A 23,812-nucleotide genomic window follows, 5' to 3' on the forward strand; every position below is an offset into this window, starting at 1 on the left:
CATTCATATCTTTACTTCCACAACACACATACAAACAGTGCTGCTCTCAACAAGGTCCGGCTCTAACAGTCACCTCCTCTTGAAGGGAACCAGTCGATTTGGTTCAGGTATGTAACAATGAGGCGTCCATCGCTTTTTTTAAGCAGTTGTTAGACCCCCATCTAGGAGTTGTCTAGCGCTTTTCTTGGTTCTAGAGCAGCGCTAGAGATCCATTAGACATCAGCTGTTAAAATATTCTACTGCTCCCCAGATGATGTCTGGGTTTATTAGCAGACAAAGCAAGAAACTGAGATCGGATCTGGCGCCTGAAATTATGAAAGACAGAAAGCAGAGACTGTTTGAGGATTAAAGAGTAGACTATAATGTCTATCCATTCACAGCTAGAATTTATGATGAAGGGCCTAATCTGTCAGTGATAATCTTATCAGTCAAACATATTGTGTAGCCGACATGTTATCAGTCAGTAAAAGCCCAACCCAACATACCCAGTGGTTTGAAGAAGCTTGGTGATGTCATATTTGACAAATTTGTTTCTATGGCTATTTTTCCTTGCTTTAGTGAAAACGTTCTCGGTGTACCTTTTGAGGCTGCAGTGTCTTTGCTCTCAGCAGACGCCTCGGCTTTGTCCTTGTCCTCGCCGTTGGCCTCGTCCACTTCCTCCTTCACGGTGGTGAGCTCAGGTTCGCTCTTATACAGCCGATAGTCTGGAGCTTGCTGTGAGGGCAGGGAAAAGCAACGCCCCGAGGGTGAGAATACACACAATTTAGCAGCCATGTGCCACACACACACAAAGTGGAGTACTGGGCAAACTTTTTACACATTAGCTGGCACATTTTAGACCACAATAGCGTTCCATTTCTTTGGGTACACACTAAAAATCCTGCTAAAGTATTAAAAATCAGCGAAGTAAGACAATAACTGATTCAGGGCACATTATAGATTAGCCAATAAATCACCAAATTTATGAGATATTTGAGATATTTAACATTTCACTAAATGGCTGCAATGTAACTGGACGCTCGCCCCTTTCCTCAACCTGGATCCATTACCCCACAGAACATTTCCCTAGCCCACTACTAGTTAGGCTCTGTGCTGAATTGTTAGGGATTGCAACACCTAGTTGTATCGAGAAATCTTACAGCAAATGATGCCAGCAAAAAAAGAAAGCATGCATCAAAGCATCTAAAACTTTGATGGTTTGTTGAGAATCTTTGTTTTAATGTTTGTGTCTTTTAAAGCATCCAAAATGGACAGGAGTGTTCTACTTCAGCGTACACACTCGAAGAATAGGGCAAGGCAGCCTGAAACACAAGACGAAACCCAAATAAAAAATAAATAAACCATAAATAATGTTATTAGTGACCAGGGAAGGTCTGAATGAGGCAGAGTACGGCTGGATGGATTATGGCTTGTAGCGGGGAGAAATAACAGGGCTGAAATGAATTACATTTATCCAAACCGGTTGAGGAATGAGTCACTTCACGGTGCCAGTATATGAATTCAGCCTTTCAGGATGGAGCATGGAAATGAGAGAAATGAAGGAAAACATGGCTGGGCACGCATAGAACCCGGGCAAATGAGGAGCGCAGAGGAGGTGGGTCAGTGTGCTTATGGATGGTGGTCAACAAGGGGGCAGATGGGTTGGGGTGGCATGGACGCTTTCAGCAGTTCTTACGCTGTGCGCTCCGTTCCTGGCGCCGGCCTTGCGGTCTTCAGGGCGGTGAATATGGGGGGGCAGTCGGCCACCGGGGTGTGAGGTGTGGGGGGGCACGTGAGGGGGGCGCTCTGATGAGTCGTAGTACTGAGGGAGGGGCGGGCGGGGGGGCACGCCGCTCCCCTCCTTGAGAGGACTTAGTGGCAGCAGCGTCACTGCCTGTTGACAGTTAGCACAGCGGGTCTCAGTCCATGAAAAATGACTTTCATTTCCACCACGAAATGAAATACAAGGTCTATGGTTATGAACAGCCCGCTTGTTGGGGAAGTCAAGAACACGTTAAAGGTGGGCTGAGACAAAGCTAACGTTATTACATTTACATGAACTGCCATTTGAGGCAGAGCTGACTTGACACATGCTGGAAACGTGGGGAGATTATACGAGACGCTCAGGTAGATGTTCAGTTAGGAAGATCTGCTTACACATACTGCTGGTTTCTACTGCTCTCATTCTCTTCATTACTTCTGCTTATACTTTACGCTGTCAAAATCAATTCATTCTCCATTTCAACATCTCTACTATAGTCCAATGATCACTGGAATCAGTCTCAAGTCCCCCTACTTTATATTCATTGCAGCCCTGGCACTCTGCCTTTCAGTCATCATCCTCCTCCCATCTCCACGTCATTCTCATTGTCCAGGACGTATCAGCTAAAGTTTCCATCAGAAGTCTATTTGCTCCACCATTAAGGCGCTATCCTTTCCCCACTTCTCATTAGAATCTAACCGCCAACACTGGTATGCTCATAAGCTCTTGCTATGTCACCACATAGACCAGACCTATAGCAATGACACAGCAGCCATCCCCAGCAGGATGCAGCCTGACACAGACACATAAACAAAATTACTTTAGGAACAACTCAAAAAACATGAAGAACTATCTATCTACAGTATGTTTTATATAATGGTGACTTAGACATTAATGTTCCTTGACATTGTGAGCAGTAAAGTGCCTTCTACCAAGTTAGACTAGAAAGATAGAAGTTAAGTATGACAAATGTAACATCTTAAGGTCACACTTGAGTTTACTGGGTGCCTGCGTTCAGTTTCACATGTAGTTAAGTCTGGTAAAATTCGACATGTCAAGAGACTAACCTGTCCTATTGTTGAAGAGTATTCTGTTGATTAGTTGTCACTCAGTGAAAAGTCCCTCCCCTTTTTGTTTTGTTTTTGTTCTTTAGTATCTCCTCAGTAAAAATGTATTTGGCTGCAAAATGCTTCACTATCCTCATAACAGTTCAAACAATGAACTGAAAGACACTACGACGCCTTTCTCTGTTTAAAAATCAACCAAAACAGACAAACACTGACAGTGACGGGCAGAAGAGAAGTAAATGATCCACTAAGGTGTTTCTCGGAATCAAAAGTTGGCGTTAAACGGGCAACTCTAGAGCCTGAACTGTTGGAGAAAACACATCAACAGGGATTTTCTTTCCCTTGATCAAGACACTGTGTCAGTCAAGTGACAAACAAATAAAAGGTCAATGTGAGGGGTTCAAGATAAGGCTAAAATCTCTAGCAGCTCGATGCGAGGGATACCAATCCAAACAAAACACTGTGTTCACAACAATGTGAAATATCCAATTTATATGAAACTGGCAAAATGTCACCCTCTGGAGAGAACCCATACACACAATCTGCCCATATCTCCCTGGTGACAGTTACTTTCATGCCATATCTTTGTCTAACACATTGTTAGCTTGCCACCATGTGCAGATGACTGTGCATATTGTTACACCCATGTTACGTACATCTGAACATTTAATACACATAACTGGAGCCAGCGGCTAAAGTCAGTGTGAATCATCCGAGAGTGTGAATGTGGTGTAACGTGGACCAGAACGCTGCCTCACCTCGTTCTTCTGCTGACTGGAGAGAGGTTTGGATCCTGGAAAACCTGTTAAACACAGGGGATATGGAGAGAAGTCATCACAAAAGACCCTTGTAAAATCATCTGTTAACACATGTTGAGGATTTGTTTATTTGCCAAGTAACATTTTAGAACCAGAATGTGTCAGATCCATGCATAGTGTGTACTAGATGTTACATGAATGTAATGTTTCCATTTCTTCAAAACCTTTGTGGGAAAATAAGTAAGTTTAACCACAGTATCACCAAGGACAAATAAGAAAAGGTGCTTGTGAAAAGAATCTGGGCATGTGGTTTTTTTTTTGGAGGTGCAGTTTAAGAGTTTCACCGCTGTCTGTGCTCCGCTGTGGTTTATTTTTGGACAGAGCCTCCATCACGTCCTGGATCCTCCACAGCTCCTTCTGGATCTGGATGTGCCGCTGACTAGGAGGCTCTGTCTGAGGACACACACATCCAAGCACAAATGCTTTCAAAGCTTAGTTACCTTATAAAATGTGTGTGTGTGTGTGGGTGTGTGGTGTGTACCTGTGGGCTGCCCAGGGCCTCCAGCTGCTCCAGCAGGTTGGTCTTGGCCAGAGAGACTTCTGCCTCCAGCCGGTCGTATTCCCTCCAGGAACGCTCCAGCTCCTAAAACCAGGGCATCATCCAACAACAGGGTCAGCGTGTGTGCCCCTGATTTCATTGTGTGTGCGTCCTTGACGTGTATGTGTGTCTTAATACTTTTTTTTAATCCCCAGTTTCTCTTATGTCTTCTGAAAAGTTTGCCTTACACAGTTGGAAATTCTTTTTTTCTCCTTTAATTATTTGTGTAGTGATCAGGCTTTAAACATTCAACTGCTGTTACTGCTTTAATTCCTCATTTTATTTTTCTACATATAACAGCCACACAACCACCACACTATAAGTGGTACATAATCACACCTGATCACTGACACCCTTGCATTGTGGCTTGTAATTTCCACTTTTATTCATGTATTTGTTTTTTTTTTTTAGCCATGACAGCCCAGACACAAGTGCTAATTAAAGCATTGGCAGCACTGAGATTTTACTCATCCTGTTCTCTGGCTGCAGTTGATCAATGACAGTGAGACATTCTTCTGTCTCTTGGACAATCATTTGACAGTGTACAAGCCTGTTCAGATCTCACATTAATTTCAGATTTGGGCTATCTGATCTCAAGTGGCCAGCTTTAGGCATGTGTGCTCAGATGACAACAACAATAATTTGATCTTTGATCTAAAATTGCAGTTTTCCCATGTTGCCAAAAGGTTGCGAACACTTCAGGTTTTACAAACAGAATATGTTCTCTCTTCCTACAGAAATCCTACAGAAAGTCAATACCGGATATTGTGCCAACAGTAAATTTCAAGTACAATCAGTGGACAGTCATGAATTTTAAATCTCAGCAGAGAAAGTCCATGCCTGCCAGTGAGAACGACAAAAATCAAGACAATCACCATCAAACTCAAGTCAAATTTAGGACGAAAATTTTGAAAACTCTTCTCAAAATGTGGTAAAAAGACAACAATCACTTGGCAAGAAGTTTTCTTTTAATCATGATAAACTTGTGTTATTGATAAAAAAAAATGATTCTCAACTGCCGCTAAAAATGGGCTTCCACAAAAGTAGGACAGAAATACATTTCACTGTTACACTCAGCTGGTTACTATAGAATAAACTCTGTAACACCGTGACTGAGAGCACTTCCTTCACCTGCTGCTGCATTCAACAAAAGAACACACTCAACCCAATCCCAGTCATAACTTTCACTACAGCTTTGACTCTGTAATCAGTAAACCACCCTGTGCCTGTCCCGTTGCGACGTGTGTGTTGATGTGTGGGTGAGTGTGCTCACGGTGTTGACTCTGGACAGCTCTCTGCAGGTGCTGAGGAGGCCGTTCTGCAGCACGTCTCTCTGCTGGACCAGGCTCTGTGTGGCTGCGGCGTTGGAGCCACTCTGTTCACTCAGCTCCTGACTGGCAGACAGCAGGGCTGTCTCCAAAGTGTGCTGCCACGCGCAACACACAAGCACTTGTTAGTTCACATCTGAGAATCCGCAGGCACGGAAAAAGAGGAACGCGCACGCTGAGAACTGTACCTTCTCTCTGTGTAGCTGCTGCACTTTCTCCTCCTGCATCCTCAATGACTTGTCCTGCTCGCAGAGCCTGCTCAGCTTGGTCTGACGCACAAATGAGAAGGCGCATCAACTAAACTTTCTTCTAAACTTTACAGTGTCTCACTGAAAGCACCGTGGGCCTTACATCTATGTCAGCCTCGTCTGTGTGCTGGGTGAAGGAGCTGTCCTTGTAGTCCTCTGGAGTGACCTGAAAAAAAAAAAAAAAGTTGCACAGTCAGAGAGGTGCAGCAGGGGGCGACAACAACAACACCAAACGGCTGGGGAAAAGGATACGGTCCGTCAATGGATGTGTTAATCAATGGCATGACTATTGTTTCTAAAATGTAATTTGTCGACACTTGAAGTGATCCCCTCCCCCCGAACTGACTGTGAAAAAAAAATCTTCATATTCCGGTTGTTGACTCCAGAGTTTGAGTGAGGGGATGAAGGGATGAGTGCATATTCACTAATCCCTCTTAATTTCCCTTGAAGCTGTTTACCCAGGTGTTACAGGGGATGCTGAGGCTGAATATTAGAATGTAGAGAAAGACAGAGGCATTTCTAGCCTGGGAAGACTGATGCACGGCAATGAAGATGAAATTAAGCCCTAAAGTATTATATATCTCTGCTTTTAAAATTTGAGTCTCACTTAGCCCCAGTTTTTGACAGTATACAAAAAGGCTAATGGCAGTATGAGCAGTAAAATAGTCAAGGAAACACCAAAAAAGTAGTATTTGTTGTTAGTTAGTTGACACTTTGATTAGTGGGAGAGAATGTTGTTATATTAGGTGTTATTTGTAGCCATAAAACCTACATAATTCTCCGGCAAGGTGTAGGTACCAGATATTGGAGACCAATAGTCTGCATGAGCTTAACCATTCTTTTGTAAGCTCAACAGTGTCTTTAATGTAATGAATGACTTCTATTGATCTGTCTTGACCATGTTTATTTTCCTAATCAAACAGAGTAGAGAAATAGTTGAATATATGCAATATCTCCTATATTATCTGTGCTGTTTTTTCTGTTTCTGGGGAATTCAGTAGATGCTGCTATGGTTTGTGGTGCTATGGTTTCTCAGAGGGTGTGGACCATACACTGTAAATAAAGATGGACAATGGGACAACAGCTCGGGACATGAGCAAAACTAAAACACTACAGTACGTGTCATTTTTGTTTCCTAGAATGGTTTCTGTGATATCAGGTAGTCAATGTAATGTTGATGCTTGTTCTGGCATCCATTTGATGTGACATCATCATGACTACCAGGTAGGTAGAGTAACGTGCAATATTACATAAACAAAAATGCGAGTGAGTGTGGCGGAAGTGTTGGCAGGTCATCGATAATGCGGCTCAGCGTGGCTCCACTCTTGGACCATTCTGTGCAGGCTCCAATGGGAGGAAGTGGGGCTGCATTGTTCATATTTATATAGTCTATGGTCGGGACAAGCAGCACACTGTATACGGATGAATGAAAGCGTGTCTTCATAGTCACAGTAAGCAGTACACGTAAAGTACCAACAGGAAGGGATAAATGCCAATATGAAGGGGGAGAAAAATGTCTCTTCATGAGTTTGTTCGTTATCCGCTCACAAACTGCTGACCAAAAACTCTCAATTAGCACTGGAGCATTATGTAACAGAGCAGCCTTCTTGCACTGCATATATGTAAAATACGCAGCAGAGACCAATGCAGCCCTCTGCCTTTTAAAAAAGAAAAAAATGTGTCAGGCTAAAGTGATGGATGAGGCCATGCAGTACCAACTTTTTCACAGCCTGCAATAAAGTGCTAAAATCCACTGTTACAATTACACAAGGATGAATTTTACACCGTGCAATGTTATATTCCATTCCAGGAAATCCAGCAGAGAGACGATGGCACAAAGTCACACAGAGGAAATCCAGCAGCTACATTAAAGTGGGCCCTTGCTGTTCCTCTTACTGCAAGTTTTTTCCAGAATTTCTGGTAAGTCATGAATAAATGCACTGCTGCTTGTCAGATTCAAATCCAAGCTCGAGATGCAGTGACTGAAAGGTATGTGTGCCATTTGCAGTTTTGAGTGGCTTCACCTTTACAAAGACTTACTTTCTAAAATCCAGTTCTATTTGTGGACAGTTTAATCAACCAACATACAATGTGCATCAGTCTTTATGATAGAAAAATGGGCTAACTATGTCACTCTTGGCTAACTACATCACTCTCTGAAAGACATATTGACATTAGAACATTATAAAGCAAGACAATCATTCTTATTCAGAGCCACAGAACATCTGAAAAAAATTGACCTTTGGGGCAAACACATCAAAGCAGCGTAAGTTTCCAACGTGATATCCAACAATGAACAGTGCTGTATGAAGACAGACGATGAGAGGAATGTTCCATAATGAGGGATCATTACACCATAAGGCATTCAAGGTCACTTCCAGTGGCATTAAGAAGGGAAAGCAATGAAATGAGACATGCTGAAACTGAAGATAACTTCATAGACACTTCAAAAACTGCTGGGTTGCGTTTGGGAAGGATCATTGAGAAACAACTGGTAAAGTGGTAAAACAAGAGGTTGATAAAGCGGGGAGCGTGTGGATACACAACTACTGGGCGACCATGGCAAAGGTCTGGCTTGGGTCTGCTCCACTTCAATCAATTTGAAATTAAGTTAAAATCAATTTAGATATCTGATTTGGGAAAACAAACCCCGTGCAACCTGAAGGTTATGGCAAGGTAGCAAAAGGGAAAGTGTATTTTCTAAATTATGTTTCTTTTTTCACTTTCTGAAAAAGAAAAAAAAGACTCTTTAGTATAATCAGATGGGTAATTAATTCCCCGTTGTTGAGCCAAAGCCACACAACTCTCACTTAGGTGTGAAGGACAACAATGCTGCTCAACTCATGCAAACTTTAAAGAAAAAAATAAATGAACGGATGACATGTAAATCCCATGACAAGGTTGTGACTCAGCAACGGCGGCTGACAAATGAACGGCCTTCACAGTGACTCAAGCCAGAACCTGCCAAAGACCTTACTTGCTGGTAGAGTTGCGGCCTTGGTGCAGAGTTCTCGATCATAGTGTGTATCATGAAGATTAGAGGCTCATTCTCCTTCGTCTAGCAGAGCACCAATGAGAGAGAGGATACAAGGGTGTAACAACAAAGCTGTAAGTGTTGAAAGAGGGATCATAGGGCCTGTTCAGATCTTGCATAAAGAACAGATCTGTGCGATCCAATCACGTAAAAGACTGAGACACAACTGAGAGATCCGATCTCTGAACTCTGAACTTGGAGGTGGTCTGGTTTGCAGTTGTGTTGTGTGTGACACAAGTGTGATTCTTTACTAATTAATGATGTGGTCATGTTGATGTACCGTGATTAAGTCACATATTTCCTCATTTACCGATGTCTTTATTCACCTTTATTGGTGTTTTGTGCAGGTCTAACTAACGTCAGAACAGAGATTAATAAATAAAAACTCTTGTCAAAATTGTGATGTACACACATAAAAGAGCACTGTTCTCGGTTCTAGAGCAGCGGTAGAGATCCTTTAAAGACATCAGCTCTTATAATATTCTACTGTGCCCCAGATGATGTCAGGGTTCATCTGCATACAGAGCGAGATCGGATCTGGAGACACATTTGGAGGCACATGTTAATGCCAGGTCTGAACACACGTAACTAAAGCTGGTCACCTGATATCGGACCATAATGCAAGGTGTGAACAGGCCCATACACTGTTTCATGATTACCTAAGAGATGGAATGGATGTAAGACTTTGTCTCACTCTCACTGATCAACAATAGCCCTTACATTGAATTTAAACTTAAAGGTCTTTTCTATAACAACCCGGGAATGTGAATTATGGTATACCACCGAGTACATTTTTAACATTTGACTGGAGTCTGCGTAAAATGGGAAACAGTTTACGAGCTTAGATTTAAGCTCTGGTACAATACAGTTGTCTTTTTTTATAACCACGGGATTGATCCACTTTGTTTCAAGTAGAGTTTTCACAAGTCTATTCTAATTTGAGCCAAAAATGACAACTACAGTGAACATCAACTGGCTGGAAACATGGTCCAGATAGACATATCAACCTGGATAAGTTTGACTGAAAGCGAGTACAAAAAAATGATAATAGACAGACCGGCTTTTGTTCCTTACATTTAATACTTAGAATCAAAAGACAGGAGAGTTCACTTATGAAAGAATATGGACTTTGGATTAAAAAGAGACTAAACCTTGGAAAACACAAAAAGAAACAGGCACCAAAATGGCGCCTTTCTACAGCCAAGTCATTTTTAAAAAGTATTTCAATCAGAACCCCACAAATTCTGTCCAAGGCTATTCTTGCTAAAGTACATGAACTTTTCAGAGCCAACCGATTGCATTTAATAATGGTGGCAAGGCAAGTTCTTGCTTGCAGACCAAAAATAAACAGCACATTTAGATTCCTGCCACAATGAGGCTCCGCCTTTTGTGTACTGGGGACAAGTCATGTTTCCCTCCGTCTTTCAACATTTTGACATTTATATTTACTCCTCTCAGTTTGTTTTCCCATCTGGAGAATCCAAGGCTGACATTTGCAAGCAATCAGAGAAGTTTAGCATTGCTTGCAATTAAGTAACTGCAAATAACACCGGAAGTTATGTTTTATAAAGATTAACGCAACATGGAAAGGTTGCGGCCTGCAGCTGTAATATTACTTTCTAATGTTTTATGAAGTTCAAGATTAAAGGATTCTGAATACACATGCAAAGGGCAAAAAGAGAAAATATAACAGCGGGAAATCTATCTAGAAATGAGTAAAGGTCTCTTTCAGGGCACTTGTAAGGGAAACAAGTGTGAACAAGTATTAATGTGCTCTATGGCCATAGAAAATGATTTGTGTGATTCGGATGGTGTGTTTTGGAGCTCAAGGCAGAGACAGAGAGAGACATACTCCTCACCTGGCTGTCCAGGTAAACAAGGTTCCGTTGGAGATGATGAGAGAGAACGTCAGTCTGCGGTGACCACAGAGGAAATAATAGAGGAAGCAGGAAAAGTAAAGCCACATTGTTTGATAGATACAGCAGCAGACGAGAGAGAATGAAAGGCACTTTTAAACAGGCAGAGATAATAAAAAAAAAGAGAGAAGGAAGAGTATATGACAGAAGAAGATCTTAACCTTAATCTTAATCTTAACTGTGGTTCATTTGTCCAGGACTTTTCGCTAACCGTCACCATGTTTTTTTTGAAGCAATGATCGATAAGTTAACAGATCATAAGACAGAATCTGCGGTTTGGCAAAATTGTCCAGTTTCCTCCTGTCTAATGAGTGAGGGGTCTCATATACATTACTAGTGTGTCTTTTCAGCAAAGCAAGACTATTAGCCATGACTGATAACCAAAAGAAAAATAGCAGCACAAGTAGCAGTTGCATATGATGAACATGAATCTTCCATTTATATTATAACTAATAATGTATATATGGTGTTCAAGGTAGAGACATTCACAGTTTATTTTATGTTGTTTGAAACATGATTTTCCTGCAATGTCGATGAGAAAATAAAGTAAACTGAGCGACCAAAAGTCAGTTGGAGAAACCTATTTTGAAAGCAGATCTTTCAAAATGAACACTGCCACCTTTCATACTGTCAGATTGCAATATGAAGACATGCTACACTGTAAGTCTGGATTTAAATATGGTAAACTCTGAACACAGGGATATTAGGCATGCTGCACACCTACTGTGGGCATGCTGCACACATCTAAACGAGTTAATACAGAAATAAATGCAAATAAAGCACCGCACACCAACGCGTTTGATACCAGTTAGGACGTAAAGCAGGCTGAGAACAGACAATGAACGCCACGTTGTTTGATGCATCATCTCTGATGCATCCATGCACTCTGGGCTCACAACTGTTAACAAACCCCAAGCTGACATGCATGGCCAGGTGTACCACCCTCTTGTAACTGCAGTACTATATCCACCTATGTAAAGGTGCAAAAGAAAACTTGTGTCAATGCACCAGTCCTTGAAATCTAAAATTATACACCCATCAGTGTTGTCACAACAATAACCCAGACTGAAATTGCATTTGGTGTGTTTTCAGAAAGTATACCAATACATAATCTTTGGACTAAATCAGTTTCCATGAGATGGTGGCTGAAGAGTTTTGGAAGTTGGGCTTAATGTGTGTCATCACAGCAGTTCTACGATTTTCTGTCTCAAAAATTATACAATTCCATGGCATCAGGGATTTCACAATCAACCAACAAACTGCATCTACAGGTATACCATTCACCCTGAATGGATCTTGAATATGTGTAACCCATTTGATTACTAAATATTTATAAGTTGATACTGTTTTTATTAGTGCAAAATAGATAAAACTACTGTGCTGCTATGCAAATGGAAATGTGGGGGATCACCAGTGTTCCCTCGACAGTATTGTATGGTAAACCAATTATCTTACATTGTCATACCATAAAATGAGATTGAAAGACACAGTCCACTGCTTTCTGTTAACTGAAACTTTCAGAACACACCAAATTCAATTTAATTTGAAGAAAACTGCCCCACACCAGGAAACCCCGCTTGCACACAAATGTAAACACAAAGAATATGAAATTTGACTGCTTGGTTGGGAAAGCACAAATGTGTGCATGCACACACACATACTCTACATATACACTTAATGCTGACCTTGGCGTTGGGCCCCTCCATACCAAGGGCCATTAGCTGAGCTACTGTGTGTTCCCGCAGGCTGTTGAGCTCCGCCTGTTGCCGGCGGAGCTTGATCAGCAGCAGTGTCAGCTCCTCGGGCTGCACAGAGCACAGAGGATATGAAGGAACCACTACAATGGCTTTTTTGTGAGTGCTGGTTTGCTGGGACAGATTCAGAGTTAAATAAACACCATTATCACCATTAAACTAAATTAAAAAAGAAGTTTTCAAGCATTTAAACCACCACTAGGTGACTCTTTGGAATTCTTCTTGAAACAAAGTGTCATTATATGCAGATGACTCCCTTGTTTACATACTTCACAACACCCAGTTTTCCTTCTTCTTTTCCAAAGCAGAAAAATCCATGAACAGAAACATTGCAACTTTATATTATTTTGGTCTCTCAAACAACAGAGGAACTCCATTATCAGCAGACACAGACATAGTCCTGACATGCTTAGAGTCAAAAAATCTATTATTGCTGCTTGTGGTTTCTAGAACAGAAGAAAGAAGAATACCTCAAACCATAACACCATAATAAAATAAGACATGAAGGGCACTGTCTCATCAGCAGTCGAGTTGTACTGGTGAATAACTCTAGGTTTGCTGAAACTGGTGTAGTACAAAGCATGTATGAGACCCAAGCCATTGCCATATCTTAACTTCAAATACTGAAGCTTTGTGCAGACACACACCCCTGCACTCATAAAAATATTGATATGCCTATCTCTCACACACATGCACTTATACACTGTGAAATAAAGGTGCTAGGCTGTGAGGAAAAACAGTTTTTCTCATCATACTATCAGAGCACTCAACCGCTGTTGAGCAATCACAATTTTATTCACAGCCTGCTTCAAACAGAAATATGAATCCTCACTCTTGATTGTGGTTGCTTCAATTTAAGAGCAAGGACAATTATACTTGTGTTGCACTGCATGTGTCTGCATTAAGAGACAGTGCCATTGCCAGTAATTACATTGGTCCCACAGAGAAAAAACAAAAAAACAAACAAACAAACAAAAAAACACAGCGACAACAGACAGCTGAAAACAAAACATGATTAAAATAGACATGTGAGCTATCTGTCAATGTGAGTAGGGAATGAGCAGCTGGGACTCATCTCTCTTTCTTCATCTGCATAAATGCTCTCAAAATTCTGGTCTTTGTAAGAGTCCCTTGAAAACACAGAGTGTAGTGGGGAGAGGGTTTCCTCACTCACCGTCTTGCCTTGCAGTGTCTGTGGGGTGATGGTCTGAGGGGGGACGCTGGCTGAAACGGATCGTCGGTCAGGTGGGTAGCCGTACTGTAGGGATGCCAAATTGAGGTTCACTCACTTCACTCATGTTAAGTTATGGATACAGAGCCCTTCTTGTCATACGTAGCCTCACGGCTCCAAAATAATGACGGACAAAATGACTGGCACCAAGATAAAGAATCTATGATTTGCTGGAACTGTCTAACTGAAGCAGAAGCAGTTAATAATGCTCTTTAATTGAGTCCCACTGCCTTAAAAGACAAAAATAATTCAAATAAAAAATAAGAATAGAAGCATTTAATTTCATGGCTTATCTATTTGCAAACACCTACTTCCTTTGTTAGCAAACACAAAACAATCACATAACTCAATTAATATAATTGTAATCAAATTCAGCCGCTACACTGGCTGAAATGAATGTCTTCCATTGAGGCAGAGCATTGTTAATCTGAAACTTAATTTATTTTTATTTAATCTACTATTCAGTCTCACCAGTACAGACAAAATAGATTAGCATAAGGGAGAAGGTAACAACTTCTTTGGAGCTCCAGACATCCAGAGGTCAGCTGAGTTACTGTTGTGATTATTTGTGGTTATTTATCTGGCAATATTTATCACCAAAGCATAGTATGAACTGTAATGGACCTTGAGGTTAATCCTGCACTCTAACTATTATTATTACCCCAAAACATTTCATGATACTCAAATAATGAGTTTAGTGAAGTACTCCAACTGACTTTTGCTCAATTCAAGGACTCATTAACTAACATCCTTTCCAGGTCTTCACCACTGTTACAATTCCTGCTGCTTTCCCAAGCTTTGAATACAGAGCAGACCGTACACTGTCTGGTGTATTAAGGTGAGCTGTCTCGAGTACAAAGTTGATCAGAGGTGTCAAAGTGGCTCACAGTCTGGGGACGGAGATTGGGCCAGGGCTGTAGACTTCTGACAGGAGAGCTGAACTCATCCAGTGAAGCGAGAGTCACCCGCTGGCTGCAAACCCAACTCTGCATCCTGCCTATCTCCCTCTTTGAAGTCTACCAGTGGGAAATCAGAAGAACCATCTGCGGACTCTTCAGATCCGCAACAGTTCCCATATCTGACAAGGACATCCTTAGTTGATGGGGGATGGGACAGCAAGCACATTAATCAGTGTTTGAATTAGCGACAGCTGTGTTTTGTGTAACCCCCCCTCGGAAAGATGGAAAGATAAATGATAGAAGTGCAAATACAGAGTGATTTCCAGCTATTTGTTATCTGAATTTCAGCTCTGATTGACAGGATGCTTGGATATTTAAAGAAACCTTTCATCATCTCCCTTCAAACGTAAAATCAGACATCAGACATCATTATAATACGTTAGGGCTTTGCATGGTGTCACTGCAGCCCTTACTGATTAATAAATACAGATTAGCTTACACATCTAATTGCTCTGGAAACCCCTGCATCTTATTTGTGCATGTGCTATATCAGTGTCCGGTGTATTAATAGTCATCCCTGTAGAGATTGAATGACAATCTATATGCACTTATATGACGGTCTCACAGCATTTCTGTTGAAAGTCCAAAACCAATCATTCAAAGCTGTCTTTGGGGTGCCAGAAGGTCAAGTGGTTCAGGTCTGCAAATTTGTAATTTGACATTTTGGACTTCAGTGAGTGGTTGCTACAGATTTTTCTGGTTTAAGCTATTCTTTCATGAGATGACACTTGGTGGATAGCAGCAGCCTGCAGTGTGAGTGCTGTTTTAATTGGACGTAGCCCTGTTCCATATGCAGTTGTACTCTCCTGTAACTGATTCAAAATACATTCACTTGCGAGTCAGCAGCCATAGCAATATAATAGTGATTTTATCACTGAAATTCATGTTTTTGTGCACACATATTAAAATGCGTAAAGTAATAAAAATATTTTCAAAATATTTTCAAGTATTTTCAATAACTTTCCTTAATAACCTTAATAACATAAATGTTATTAAGGAAAGTTATTAAAAAACAAAACAAAATTGAATTAAGTAAAAGTGACAATAAATATTATGGAGTACCCCAAGGTTCAGTTTTGGGGCCTATTTTGTTTGTTTGTTGCTATTAGGTTCATATTAGGTCCAAACATTTAACTGTATTAAAAGTTGTTATTTCACAGATTATTCCAAACTACATCAGTGATCTGTTAATATCAGAAGTGGCTGACTCTCTTTTCAATGTGTTTTTCTACAACTAAACCAACCCCTGAGCATGAATTGATTTATTTTTCTTTTTTTTTAAAAAAACAAATTTTTTTTTTGTTTATCTTTTGTAGAGCATACTGCATTATTGTGCAGAATGTGACGTTAAAATGAAGTTTATAAACCACATTTACCTTAGCGAGCTGTGCCCTCTGTCTGCGGTCCAGCGTCACATCCCCCCTAAAGACAGGCGAGGACACCTCGGAGATGGAGCTGCCGGGATTGTGAGCAACCTGCTGCCGGGGAGGGGAGAAGGTGCTGTAGAGAGCGAGGGAGCCATGAGACGGTGAGGTGGGAATGGAGTGAGCCACGGCATGTTCGGAGATGTTGCCCATGGTCTTTGTGCTGGGAAGGGTGCCATAATGACCCACAGCTGGAAGCAGAAAGAAATCACAGAGTCAGAGTCAGAGTCAGATGCTTTCCTGCCCTAAAACAGATCCTGTAATGCTCATGAAATTCGAGTTATAAATGTCTGCTATTTGAAAGTGTTTCAAATAAATTGTTTAAATTTTCAGCACTTTTCAAGGTAGGTCACTTTTGTCATGGTGTACTAATCTGTTCTGTTTCATTATTCACAGTGTTTATTTGGTGGTGTGGCCTTTTCCATTTTTATTTTAAAATATTTTTTCCCTTATCCTGTGTCTTTCATTTAGTTTTACTTGCTGTTCTTTCCTCTTTAAGCCCGCCCATTTCTTTTTATCAGCCCCTCTGTGTATACTTAGCTCTGTCTCTTCATCTTGTCAAGCTGTCTGTACTGTTATCCTAGATGTGTCTGTATGGTTTCCTGTTATGATTCCTAGTTTTCACAGGTTCCTTGGGTATTTACCTCCTTTTAGTTTTTGGATTAACTTTGTTTGTTGGGACCAGTCCTTCCACTTTTTCTACAGCACCTTTATTTTGTCTTGCTAGAGGTTTTATTAAACCTACTTGCCCTGCATCTTGGTCCTCCCTTTTTTCTTGTGACACCGTAACAGTATTGGCAAGTCAGTAATACAAGCAATGATGGTGGTGCTATCCTAAATAATCAATATATACTGAGCAAACACAGACACATCAAAGTTGGCTTGTAAAAGGAGCTGCAACTCCCTTCAGTCTTCTAGTATTTTTAGCTTCCGCTACATATGCCTTTTTACCATAAATATGCTATTGTTTTATTTTTATTTTTATTGTAACACACTCAGTGGGATGTGGGTGAAAATAAACAGTGACACAGGGGCCTGTTCATGTGGAGCTTCTGGCCAGTTGCTCACTCTGCCTGTGTGAAAAAACAAGTTGAACTAATCCGGGGGAAATAACTATTTGTGTAAAAAAGTTTGCGACACATTGTGTAGGCTAGCTACATACTGTATATGAGACCCTATCAGTTCTGTTACACAGAATGTGGAATCTGCACCTGCTGGCTGAGCCAGACTTTGCCTGGAGAAGGCCTGTCTCTGCTGCCACTCGTACAGCTGCCACATGGTGTCGTCCCTCATCGACCTCCTCTTCTCCGCTGTGGTGACGGTGGTGGTGGAGGCCGGGCGGAGAGCCCGGTCGTACACGGAGCCTGCAACGCTGGAGATGCTGTCTGGCCTCGCGATGCTGTTGCGGGGCAGCGTGCGATAACCCTCAGGGTAGCGGGGCACCATTTGGGGGCGGTGGCTGGGCATGTTCCGAGGTAAGGTCTGGTAGGATGTAACACTGGAATGGAAACGTAAATTGATTGTTAAATGGTCACCAAGGTCAAGGCCTTGGTATTCAGAGAGGTCAGACAATTGGAAGTACTGATCAAAGTTAGAGAAAGAATATATTCTGAAAGAATACCTTTAGGGAACAGAATCCTGTAGTGGTTCTTCAACATTCAACAAGTATGAGAACTTAGAGAGGCATGAGTTGAGAGGAAACAACGTACCGTAACCGCTGGACAACATGCTGTTTTCTCGGACCAATAACTTATTCGAACCATACACTTATAGAAATAAGGGCTATGCTTTACAGAACACCTTATTAAGTTCAAGTGAGCATTCTATTTCAACTAAAACGTTGAATACTAAATCCATCTTGGTTACTTCAGATAGGGGAGAAATTCCCTAGTCCTTATTCTACGCAACAATTCACATTTATACAACTAAGCTTATGGCAATGTGAGAGTGTATCTCTCCAAGTAGTGAAATAACTGCATCCCTTTAACCTGCCTGACATGTGTAGGTGTGCAGCAAGGGTTTCGTCTCAGATCATCTAGATCTGTTTTCAAACTAAATCTACATTTGACCACTACTGCAGTCACTCAGCAGGGGGACAGTTGAGTTGGAAGTTTGTAGCAAAACCTAAGCAGTTAACTAACACTGTGACAGTTTATCATATGAAGTATAGAATGGGTGATCACTAATTCTCTTCCATAGTTTCCATACCTCAGTTCAGATAGGCTGTAGTATGGTGATCTGTACTGGGAAGTCTACTAAATCCATCGTTATTGAAGGGAAATAATCATCAAAAATGCAATAAATCTTCTGTTTATTAACAACATGCGGTTTCTTATTAACGCCCTAAACTGATCACATTCTATTGATTGCAAGGTGTTATGGGTAGCCCGTGTCATGAGCAGTGTAGAGTTTATATGACCGACACAAACCACAAGTCCCAAGCAACAAATATAGTGGTAAGAGACAACAGCTCTGTGATGTTGGACCGATCGGTAAGAAAGTGGTGATATCAATCAGAAAGGGGAGAGTGGCAAAGACCTTTTCCATCTCGCGTTACACAGACACAAAGCAGCAACAGGGAATTTTGCAGAAAGCAATCAATGTGCAAATAACTGAATAAATAAATGAATGAGTCACAGTGACTCATGAATCTTTCAGAGGCCAAACCTCGTGCTGCGTTGTAACCATACTGCTGGCTTGACATAAAACATTGCTGTTGTTTTTCAGGCTTAAAAAGGGGCATTACATTTCTTTACGCCAGTCCAGAGCCTCTCATCGATTTGAACGTGGTTACATTTACATAATACGGCCAAGGATACTGTGAAAGAACAAGGACCCAAGGCATCCTCAGATTCTGCATAAAAACCTGCACCTGCAGCCGGTGAATCAATGCTTTTAATCTGGGTGTACTGAATAGGAACTGGCCTAATTATCTGTATGCGTGTGCCTTGACATGTATGGTGTGCTTGAGTGGGTTTCATTATCATACTGCTTTTATTAGTAGAACTCTGCTTCACTTTCAATTTGGCCTAGCCACATCAAGTAATGAGAAGCTCCTTATCAACAGAGTCATTTCAGCTAATCAGAAAACGGAGACCTTCATTTGTTAGGACTGTGGCTTTGACCTTATGAGTCCACAGTGACCCATTTAGATCCTCGTCATTCTGATTGCGTCTTCAGATTCATTATACGAATGAGTAGGGCATTGTTGTTAATCTTACTTTTGCATTCAGCACAGACGGGTACCTGATGCATCTATGCAATGAATAGGCATGCACTGATGGCCTTCGATTACCAAGACTGAACGTAGTTTAAACCAATTAATACACAATACACACAATTCGTTATTACAGCTGGACACCTTCCACCATCCAGGCAGGCAGTTCCATTAACTTGGGTAATAATTAAACTCAAAATTAATTTTGTGTTACACAAGATTCCCCTTAGCCATTAGGTGCAGCAAGGAGCAGTTCATTTCCCCCCCAGCAACAATCCAATGTGTTCATACAGTATGCTGTAAGACTTATTTCTGTAAGTCAACACCTACACATATCCATCGGTCTCATCCATATTGTTTTGTTATCTGTGAAGATTCTCAGGCATGTCACATCCAAAAAACAAATGTCTTAAACGAAGGCAACTGGACTTGTAGGCCTCCTTGAAGACATTTAGCCACTCATCTAAGGGTTTAAACAGGATCATCTGTGCATGTTGTCCATCAGAAACTCACATGACTAGGATATGTTAACGACCGGATTCTTACCTGAAACTGAAGGAAAGTGTTTTATCTCTTGTCCTTCCCCAATGAATGGTAATCTACAAACCTGTCATTGCACAGAGACTCCAGTATCAAGGTGTGAATGGGGGTGAAGACTGTGCAGCATACTCACGTCAGATTATACCACTCAGAATCATATGTGGCTTAGTTTACTCCTCTTTTAAATCATCTGTCTTCTCCGGCCAAAGCCGGAAAGCGTGGATATGGTTATCCAAAGCACAGGGCTTTTGTAACTGAAAGTTACTCGAATGAGTGGCGAAACACCTTCAAAGGAGCCCCTTCAAATAGAGTTGCCTTGTTTCAGCCTGTTTTTCATTTTCTTGTGATAATTTCTCTTGTCACCACTTTCTGTCCCTAGCACAGGACCATAATCCCCATATCAGTATGGCTGACGGTACTGCAGACGTCGAGATAATCACATAAACAATCCAACAATCACGCCCGCCTAACGCAGTGATTGCATTAAGCGCACTATTGTAGAAGTCCTCTCCAAAGCTCTTTTATAATTCTTTCCAAACCTACTTTGGATACTTATTGTGTAATTTCATCCCAAGAAATTGTGCTTCACTATCCCCATTTATTGTGTGTATGGTCTGATGCATCCAGTACTTTCTACTTACAATTCTGCAGGGAGCTTCTGCATTTGTTTGGCTGTTAATTATTTATTTTCTCATCCATCTGTCCACCAAAACCATCAAAACTATACCATATTAGACCATCTTTCAGCTTTGGTGGGATTGGTGTTTGTGTCTGTAGAAAAACTAAATGAAACAGTTTGAGAGGAGTACATACCGTATCTTTAGTCAACAGTGGGACAATCAGATACATAGGAACTTGCTCCTACTCAGACCTTTGAAGGGAACATCCAGGCTGAACTCTAGGGCAGTTCTGATTTCATTTTCAATTTCTGAGCCTGTCTCTAAGTAAAAGTGAGATTTTTTTTAATTTATTTTTTTCTGATATGACACCAAGCTTGTATGGCAAAGAAGAATTTCTGACTCAGCAAGATTGTGAATTGACTTTTCTTAATTATTAATTACATAATTTGGATGCAAAAGCTTCTCTATAGAAATTCTGCACTGCTGGTGTCTGTTTTGTGGAGTCATAAAATCACTGACATAGCTGCTCTACATCAAACATGTAAATCGAAAAATGTACCCTGTAATAGTGTCATTCAACTGTAACATAAACTCTAGGTGTTCTGATAATAGTGGAAAATAAGAAAGGTTCCGAAATCTTGTTTTAAAGCAGTAAATAGAACAGAATGCCGTCAGTCGGAAGAACAGAACTGCTATATGACATAATTTGAACCGTGTCCAGTGGTTACATAAAAGTCACTTAAAGCTCTATCTTCTCCCTCTGCGACTCATTAGTTTCTTGTGTGTGGTGCTGGACACATTTTCTCTCTGGCCTGATCTCCTTTCTCCTTTGGCCGTCTTTGCACCAAGGCTACCAGCATCACTGTGACTAAATATAATTTTGGTCCTTTACTTTATCTCCCTCCTTACAACTTGTATATAGATATCCAGATTCAATAGATTACATGCTCATTCAAAACTGCATATGTGTTACTACAGGTTTCTGCACCTTTCAAACAGTCAGAACCATGACTTTATAAAGATGGACGAGGGAACAGCTCCTCAAAAGTGATACGAAAAGCAACCATTGGGAACTGATTATGCTTCAGCATAGAACTCCTGGGATAATAAAATCGTTTGTTGGGCTTTATGTGGTGATGGACAGAAGAGTAACAGTGACGTAGTAATAAATAACAACTGAGAGACGCTGAGTTGAATTTGTTCACAAAAATTGCTCTGATTGGTTGGAGAACTATGCTATTGGATGCAGAGTTTTTTTTTTCTTTATATGTGTTGAAACATGCACAAGTACAATTAAATGTTAACGGTTACAGGAATATATAAGTCGGGCTACACTGGCGAAATACTTACCTCAGAATGAGGTTACACCGCAGAATGAAACAGGAAGAACAAGAACGAAGAAACAGAGACACATCTGGGACCACATGTGTACATATACGTGGATACAATGGCAATACAACGCCGCACAATCGCAATGCTACATGCGGCTGTTTCCAGTTCCGCCACCATTGCACTAAGCACCACTCTTCGCTCTTTAAATAAGATGGCTGTTAGCCAAAGCCATACTCTGTGTTAACAACAATAACAATCAGCTCTACAACAAAGTTTTTCAATTTCCTTCCTTTGCACCCAAGTGCTGATAAAGATGACAAATGTGGCTCGGCAGCCAGCAGCTTGCTCTGCTCTCATTACAGTCTCATTTCCATGACTTATTCATGGCAGCAGAAGGAGAGGGGAAGAGCTGAGAGCAAACGGAGCATCTCCGTTCTGCATTTCTGTTCCGCTGCGTTCTTCAGTTCAGCCACCTAAACAGCAGCTAAACGGCAGCACTCCCATGTGATACACACATCTGTGGTGTTACAAACAACTTTTATCTCCCTCTGGCCTACAAGGTCAGAGCAAGGGCAGGACAAGACACGCGGGGAAAGAGTAGCCAGATAGGAAGGAGAGAAGGATTGGAATCATGTGGAGGAGAAGACATCACTGTAGTGAAGAGAACTGTGCCCTAATGATAAAAATAGTGTAAATATAATATCTTGATAATATCTTGGTCATATTTAAAATCTCTGTGTTTTCTGTAGGTGGATACAATCAACTCACCTCCTCGTGTCATCATCCAGTCCCTGCGTCCTCTGTGCACGAACCCAGTGCTCCAGCTGCTGCATGGAGTTGGTCCGGGACAGGCCCCTCTCTGGCTCCTGGACTGGAGCCGGGGACATCACAGGAGCCCTGGACTGTCTCCCGTCCGCCTCTGTCGTGCTGCAGTCCCCATGTTGTTCTCCTGTCCCCGACTCTGAGCCGTTGACCTGCGCCGGTTTCTGGGCATTGAGACTGGCCTGGCTTTGGCGCGATGCAGACACCGCAGCTGCAATAGCAGCAGCCTGAGCTGGCTGCAACTTGATGCTGCTGATTTTAGTCAGAGACCTCTCCGCACTTGGGTCTCTCTGGAAGCCATATTTATCCCCATCACGAAGAGTTGCGTACTTCCCTGCGTCTCTCAGAGTAGCGTATTTATTCCCCTCTCGGAGTGTACTGTATTTCTTCACTTCCTTCACCGTGCCATATTTGTCCACAATTTGGATGGTACCGTATTTATTGTCCGTCTCTCTCACCATGCCGTACCTTTCGGTCTCCTTTAATGACAGCGCTCTCTTCACTTCCTTTTGAGGAACATATTTCTGTCCATCTTTCTGAAGTGTGTGCCGGTCACCCACTTTCTGCAGTGCATACTTTTCTCCATCCTTTGTGAGCAGATATTTCTCTCCGTCTTTGGAAGGAGCATACTTCTCCTCCGTTTGCATTACGGTGTACTTATCATCCACTTTCTGAACAGCATACTTCTCCAGATCCCTGTGAATGGCATACACCTCTCCATCCTTCTGGAGCGAGTATTTGTCCCCATCCTTTCGCAGCAGGTACTTCTCTCCGTCCTTGTGAAGGAGATACCTCTCGCCGTCCTTCTGAAGCATGTAGCTCACTCCGTCTTTCTTCAGCGAGTATCTCTCTCCATCTCTCTGCAGGGTGTAATATTCCCTCTCCCTCTGGCTATTGTGTTTTTCGGCGTCTTTTTGCCTTTTGTCATCAGCCCGCGACAGGGAGTGTTGTCGCATGGGCTCTCTGTTGCGTTCATTGTTCTGGATCTCGGGCCGTGTTAGAACTTTGTGGTTCAGTAAGTTGTTTAACTCTTGAGGCGTCCGCTGGTCCACTTTCAACTTGTCCAGTCTGTTACAAAAGAATTACAATTCAAGAGAAAGAGGCACATGTGACGAAGCTTGGGATAAAGTACTGTAAGTAAATGTCATTTTGAGTTTGGTGAGTGGTACATCTCAAAGTAACATCCAATGCCAAGTCCAATAATTTCCCAATCTGAATTGTCA

At 41.6% G+C, this 23,812-nt stretch overlaps 1 protein-coding gene across 11 annotated transcripts in view; it reads right to left on the reverse strand.

Annotated features, from left to right (window-relative positions):
- plekha5 (pleckstrin homology domain containing, family A member 5) overlaps positions 1 to 23,812 on the reverse strand; it is a 183,435-nt gene that overhangs the window by 13,311 nt on the left and 146,312 nt on the right. For 5 of the 11 annotated variants that reach the window (XM_047574960.1, XM_047574958.1, XM_047574957.1 and 2 more), the window contains 15 exons: positions 22,536 to 23,657; positions 17,270 to 17,556; positions 16,011 to 16,249; positions 13,619 to 13,702; positions 12,376 to 12,495; positions 10,634 to 10,687; positions 8,718 to 8,798; positions 5,844 to 5,906; positions 5,681 to 5,761; positions 5,438 to 5,590; positions 4,108 to 4,209; positions 3,911 to 4,019; positions 3,567 to 3,610; positions 1,676 to 1,873; positions 579 to 714 (listed from right to left, as the gene is read on the reverse strand). In XM_047574960.1, the coding sequence (XP_047430916.1) occupies positions 579 to 714; positions 1,676 to 1,873; positions 3,567 to 3,610; positions 3,911 to 4,019; positions 4,108 to 4,209; positions 5,438 to 5,590; positions 5,681 to 5,761; positions 5,844 to 5,906; positions 8,718 to 8,798; positions 10,634 to 10,687; positions 12,376 to 12,495; positions 13,619 to 13,702; positions 16,011 to 16,249; positions 17,270 to 17,556; positions 22,536 to 23,657 (2,873 nt within the window). The remainder of the gene's footprint in view (positions 1 to 578; positions 715 to 1,675; positions 1,874 to 3,566; positions 3,611 to 3,910; positions 4,020 to 4,107; positions 4,210 to 5,437; positions 5,591 to 5,680; positions 5,762 to 5,843; positions 5,907 to 8,717; positions 8,799 to 10,633; positions 10,688 to 12,375; positions 12,496 to 13,618; positions 13,703 to 16,010; positions 16,250 to 17,269; positions 17,557 to 22,535; positions 23,658 to 23,812) is intronic. The other 6 variants (XM_047574969.1, XM_047574963.1, XM_047574959.1 and 3 more) reach the window with 5 other exon arrangements.

The sequence above is a fragment of the Mugil cephalus genome, chromosome 22 (assembly GCF_022458985.1).
Source record: "Mugil cephalus isolate CIBA_MC_2020 chromosome 22, CIBA_Mcephalus_1.1, whole genome shotgun sequence".
Lineage (NCBI taxonomy): Eukaryota > Metazoa > Chordata > Actinopteri > Mugiliformes > Mugilidae > Mugil > Mugil cephalus.